Below are 6,422 nucleotides of genomic sequence, written 5' to 3' on the forward strand. Positions count from 1 at the left end.
CGTGCGCACTACGCGCCTATTGGAGACGCTCTAAGGAGATGCTTTAAGGCGGTCATGACAACAAACTGAACCGCGCAGCATGGGAATCCCGAGAGCTAATCGTAGTGTATCTCCCGTGTCCTCCCAGTTACTATGCGGCTTTGATCAAAGAGGAACAGGTACAGCAGCATTTCATCTGGTTAGTGTGTCTGTTTCCTCTTGTTCCTGGATGGAAGTTGTTCTTTTCATCCTCTTCTTGCTTGGACTGGCTTCGAACCTTCCCCTGACACTTGATGTGTTGCCACTTGAAACTGTTAGTTTTCTTTTCATTTTTACGCGTCTAGACTCTAGAGTGGAGTTTTTCTCTAATCCAAAAGAGTGGAGCTTTTCTGAGTGGACGCAAGATTACATGACGAAAGGTAGGTGTCTTCAGGAGTGACGAATGTGACGTGGCTTGATCCAGCCCGCTAGAAAATTTACAAACGGTCAAGATCGACAGAAATTCAGCGCGGTGGGGTTGTGGCCAACCAACCGTGTAAACTGGGAATCTAGTGGTTCTCCAAATGGGCGAAAAGAAACACAGAGTCGTGATAATCATGCACTGATCTGGAGAATCTGTCCAACTGCACTCCAGATCCGAAGTCAAAGGGGATCATAGTTTGGTAACCACAGCTGTACTTAAACAATGGAGTGCCTGATTAATCAATTAACTAATTCTCGTGTATCATCAGCTCAGGTAGTAGTAGTAGTAATAGTAGTAGAGGAGGAGAGCCACAACAACCACCGCTGATCTGAAAACACACACACACACACACACACACAAACATATATATATATATCAACACAGAGAGGACACAATTCATTGAGTTCTTTCAAGGAAGAGAAGGATTCTTCTTCGTCTTTCCTCCTCTCGAGGTATGTGCTCTTCTTATCCTGCTCCTCTTACATCTGTTCATGATGGACTTTTTTTTTTGGACTGCAAATATGTTGTTATCCACATGGACAAACTGTTGTGTGGTTCTCTTCATTTTGGCAAGGTATTCGCTGCCGAATTCTTGGATCCATGTGAGCTCAAACAACGATCGGGTCTCACTAAACTCCATCGTGTTTCTGAAGCAATAGATAGAAATATAGAGTTCATGCTCGTCGGACAAAAAAGACAAGATTCTGTGCCCATTTCTTGGTGGAATCCTCACTCCTCTTCCTTGCCCTTCGTCAATGGTCCTTTTCTTGGATAGCCTAGTTGAAAGAGATGGTTTGGGTTCTTTATCTCTGGCCAATGAGTGTGATACTCTACTTCTCCTGCTTACATTCAACATTTTACGCAAATCACACACATAGGTTTAATTTTCATGATTTGATTTAATTCGTGCGGAGGTCATTGTCACACGTACAATTATTCCAACTGCTGATGCGTGCACCATTTGTCCATTTCTTGGCCCCATTACAAAAAAATCTTCCTCCCCATAATGCCCCAACTCCATTGGTGATCTCCGTATGGAAAGACGCCGCAAATTTCCAATAGCTGTGTGAATCAAACTCGTGCAGATCAGGTTGGACTTTGATTAAAAAGATCCCATTCGATCTCCAGCTTTTGTGAGCTGTATCACTATAAAATCCCCCATGGCCATGGACCATGCTCTGGCATGTGCTTCTTCTTTGGATCCCTGCCAAGAGGTACTCCCACCTTCATCCTACTCTTACTCCTGTTGGATGTTCGGCTCGGATTTGGACTCATCTAGTCATCTTTTCTTTCCTTTTTCGTTCTCTGGATAATCTCATCTGTGGTAATTGGCATCTTATCAACTTCCCTGCTCATGTTAGGTTCTCAATGATTGGATGCTCTAATGATTTATTTATGTTTGAAGTTTTTCTTCTTTTCTGCCCTGATGTTTGCTCCTTGTAACAATTAAGAGCTCCAAATCATTCAGTTCATTCAAGCTTTGCAGGAAAAAAGAAACCATGGTTTCATTATCCAAATCAGTAACTTGAAATATCTGACGAACGTGATTCTTGCAGGTGGTTGAAGAGCCCCTGCTGAATTCCTTGCTCTCCATCAAACAAGGCCTCAACATGTTCATCATAGAGGACAAAGGGGGTGCCATTGCCATCATGTGCGCCTCCCTCTTTTTCCTGGGCACGTGGCCAGCGGTGCTTACCCTCTTGGAGCGCCGGGGACGGCTGCCGCAGCACACATACCTCGACTACTCCATAACAAACCTCCTCGCGGCCATCCTCATCGCGCTTACCTTCGGTCAGCTTGGGGATGCGAAGCACAACATGCCCAATTTCTTCACTCAGCTCAGTCAGGTGAGCTATCTTGGTGCAGGAAAAACTTGGGGATTCGTTGGTTGGCTGTTTTCTGATTCTGAATGAACTTTATGATGAAGGACAACTGGCCTTCAGTGATGTTTGCAATGGCAGGGGGTGTTGTGCTCAGTGTTGGGAACCTCTCAACACAGTATGCTTGGGCATATGTGGGCCTCTCAGTCACTGAGGTTATCAGCTCAAGCATGGTTGTTGTTATAGGTAAAGCTGATCTCCTCTACTATTTAAAGTGCAAGGAATGTGTTTTTTGATGGTTATGCTTCTGATGATACATGTGAGTCACAGGTTTCTTGATCACAATCTTTATTCATATATAAGCATTACAGGAGGGGCTCAATTATTTAACACTAGTTAGCTGACATGTCGAGTTGCTTTTTCTAGACATAAAAGTTCAAGTTGCTTTTTTCAGCTAAAAGTTAAAGTTGCTTGAGCAAATTGGTCTATCAATCTTAGTCAGCTCACTTCATCAAGATTCAAAAAGCTGAAGAATTGCAAACCATTGATGGCAATTAAAGCATTCTTTGAATTTCATTAAAACTCATTCATTGAATTCCATCGCAGTCTGGAAAAAAAATTAGCGTTCACAATAAGAGGACAACAAACTATCACTTAAAGAACATTCTTCCGATAATTCAGTAGCTACACCAAGCTAACCGTTGCTCCACTATTATCCTATGTTCCTAATCGAAGAATCTGGCAAATTATGGGCCGCATTTTTCTTTCGTGGATATTTATTCCATCAAGTTGCATGTTGTATTTTCAGGCACGACACTAAATTACTTCCTGGACAACCGCATCAACAGGGCAGAAATTCTTTTCACTGGAGTGGCATGCTTCCTTGTTGCAGTCATCCTTGGCTCTGCTGTTCATGCTTCCAATGCGGCTGACAATGAAAAGAAACTCAGTGAATCCACAAATACCTACAAACTTGGGTAAACTCTTCCCACTTTCTTGCACAGTTTTTGCGGTGCCGAGTAACTGAAACATCTTAACCACTTTTTAACTTGCCTCTGTTAGGTGCTTTTGGGGTCCATCTTCATCTTATATTCCTTGCTCTGATCATCATAATGCGTACTTTTACAGGACGGATGGAGGTACGGAGAGAGGCAAACAAGTTATAGACAAAGGTATCAAATACGGTGCATGATTGTATGAACTACTGGCACTGTTGATGTTGCAGTTGCAGATTTTAATTCTTAACTTTGTCTATTTCAGATGCTCCGAAGGACATGGAGAATGGAGCTTCTGCAGAGTGTGACACCAAAGCCGAAGCTGGAACTGCAGAATACCTAATTGAGCTCGAAGAGCGCCGTTCAATTAAGGTAGCTGTAATTCCGTCATACAATCATCACTGTAGAATAATTCAGATAGTATTTGATCTTTGTCCTGAACCTTGTGCTCAAAACAGAGAAGCATAATTTTTTTTTTTTAGAAAAGGAGGATGACCCCCGGCCTCTGCATCTGGGAGATGCATACGGCCACTTTATTGATTATTCTCGAGGACCTTACAAAGTATTACAACAATATGCCTGAATCCGCCATCTTGGCAACATATGCCACTACTCCTATCCATATGATGAAGGGGTGCTACCTGGGCCACATACCCGGTCTACTCACCTAAACCTATCATCAAAAGCCAGAAGCTCCAGCCTAGCCACATACCGGGTCTGGGGCATAAACTGGTCTGACGCACTCACATGTGTCGTCGCCGCCATCTTTCATAGGTCCGTCTTCAGAGCAGATATTGAGGCTTCTACCTTGTCAGGCCACTCCGTCATCGACGCCACCTTGACGCCAAACAACTACCTCCACCTGCGCGAGTCCATCCCCGCGCATCGGGCGCCGAGTCTCCACTGCACCACGCCGCCGAGATTCGCCGTCATCAATGTGAAGGATGAAGTACCGCTCCACCAATAAGGCACCCGCTGGTCCCTCGATCCCATGTACGCCTCCAAGAATGACGCCCCCAAGGAGGAAACGACACCAACGCGTCGCCATCATCCGATCAACTGATCTAGGGTTTCCCCCGGAGGTAGCGGATAGAGGTCTAGAGCTTCTCCACGGCGATGCCTTCAAGAAGGTAATGACACCACAGGGTGCCACCAACGCCGGTCTTGGCAACAAGCCGAGCACAAGGTTTTCACCCGGATCCGCTCGAAGAACCTCCATCACGTATTGTGCGCACGGGTCGCCGCCGATCTGAGCCGCCGCACATCGAGCAAGCCGCACCGGGCAGATCGGATCTGTCCGGAGGGCAAACCACACATGGCGCCGACCCAACCACCAGGCCCTCCATACCGCCACCGCCGATCCGAGGACAGATGGTCCGCCGCTGCAGATCCGGCCACCACCGCCGAACGCAGCCAAGGCCGCTGCCCGACGCAGGGCCGGCCGCCGCAACCGCCACCACCACCGCCCTAGGACGAGGCCGCCGCCGCGCTGCCGCCGGTCAAGGCAGGCCCGCCACGCCACGGAGGCCAGATCGGCCGTGCCACCTCACGCCGCGGAGCTCCGCACCATCCCCATGGCGCGGGAGAGAGGAAAGGCCCCCGCCACCACCGTCAGCCCCCGGGCAAAAGGCCGGCGGCGTCCTTCGGCGGCGGCGGAGGGAGGGATGGAAGGAGAGGGAGCCCCGGCGGCTAGGGTTGGGATCCCGCCCGAGTCGCCCGGGCGGGGGCAACGCGGGGGGGCGGGGGGCGGGGGGCGGAGAGAAGCATAATTGTCACCACTAAATGTTTCTAAACGGTAAGACCACTGAACTGATCTGGTAAAATTTCTTACTTTTTCAGGTATTTGGATCAAGCACCTTTATAGGGCTTGGGATAGTTTTCTTTTCTGGCGTCTGCTTCTCTCTCTTCTCCCCGGCGATCAACCTGGCCACCAATGACCAGTGGCACACCCTGAAAGACGGTGTCCCGCATTTGGTGGTCTACACTGCCTTCTTCTACTTCTCCATTTCGTGTTTCGTCGTCGGTATCGGGTTGAACATCTTGTTCCTCTACCGTCCAATGGCGGGCGTGCCCAAGTCATCCTTCAAGGCCTATCTGCATGACTGGGAAGGCAGGCAATGGGCTCTTCTTGCCGGCTTCCTTTGCGGTTTTGGCAATGGCTTCCAATTCATGGGTGGTCAGGCTGCTGGTTATGCAGCTGCTGATGCTGTTCAGGTTTGTCCAATTAATGCTTAGCCTTCAGAGAGAAGAGGAAACTTTTATGCACCTATGATTCTAACTGTTTCAGCATTGCTGTTCATCAGGCATTGCCACTTGTGAGCACATTTTGGGGTATCCTGCTATTTGGGGAGTACCGAAAGTCGTCGAAGAAAACGTATACTCTGCTCGTGTTCATGCTGCTCATGTTTATCGCAGCTGTAGCAACACTCATGGCTTCAGCAGGTCACAGGAGCACAAAGTGATCTGCTGCCCCATCCTTTCATCAGTTATTCTAGTTTACAACTCTTCCTGCCACAAGGCGAAGAAATCCAGACAGGAAGACAAGTGCCTTGAGCCCTTGACCCAGGAAGCAGGCCATGCCAACACAGAGTGAATTCCATTCATGAAGTTTGCGTTTGAATGGAGCTGTACATAACCACAAAAATTGCAAATGTTGATGCATTTTTATTTCAAGTTAGTGCAGAATTATATATATAATGATGTGTTGCTCGTTCTAAAAGTCTATAGCCAATAGTACTAGGAACTAGGACCAGAATGCTACGAAAGATCACTATGAAGCTATTATGTTTGATTTGGATGCAGTTTAGCTTCAAAATCACGAGTTTGAAATGGTGCATAGGGAATTGGTTGGTTTGATTCTGTTGCTAGCTACTCTCTCCGTGAAGAAATATAAGAGTGTTTAGATCACTAAAGTAGTGATCTAAACGCCCTTATATTTCTTTACAGAGGGAGTAAACTACTCGATTCTGCACAAATTGGCATCTCGTTTTGACCAGGATAACATGATATATTCTCCTTTCCTTCTAGCTCCCGTCGAACTCCCTCCCCCTTCCCCCACCACCTCAAAAGCGCCGCCGGGCGAAGTGATGAGTCCATTTTTTGCGTCATTACATACCCTTTTACTTTGTGCCCTAGTGTTAGAATTTTACCTTGTTCGCGCCCTTT

The 6,422-nt window shown here is 47.3% G+C and overlaps 1 protein-coding gene across 2 annotated transcripts; it reads left to right on the forward strand.

The window, feature by feature from the left end:
• The first annotated feature begins 1,427 nt into the window (after positions 1-1,427).
• Positions 1,428-6,100, forward strand: LOC119307996 (ureide permease 1-like). 2 transcript variants are annotated; one of them, XM_037584114.1, is made up of 8 exons: positions 1,428-1,656; positions 1,999-2,289; positions 2,370-2,508; positions 3,071-3,239; positions 3,391-3,434; positions 3,523-3,629; positions 5,097-5,476; positions 5,544-6,100. In XM_037584114.1, exons 1-8 carry the CDS (start codon positions 1,603-1,605, stop codon positions 5,848-5,850), a joined length of 1,491 nt encoding a protein of 496 aa, XP_037440011.1. In that variant the 5' UTR covers positions 1,428-1,602; the 3' UTR covers positions 5,851-6,100. The 2 variants fall into 2 exon arrangements, with proteins under 2 accessions (XP_037440011.1, XP_037440010.1); XM_037584113.1 differs by having other exon boundaries at positions 1,432-1,656; positions 5,097-5,471; positions 5,561-6,100.
• Positions 6,101-6,422: the final 322 nt, after the last annotated feature.

The sequence above is a fragment of the Triticum dicoccoides genome, chromosome 5B (genome assembly GCF_002162155.2).
Source record: "Triticum dicoccoides isolate Atlit2015 ecotype Zavitan chromosome 5B, WEW_v2.0, whole genome shotgun sequence".
Lineage (NCBI taxonomy): Eukaryota > Viridiplantae > Streptophyta > Magnoliopsida > Poales > Poaceae > Triticum > Triticum dicoccoides.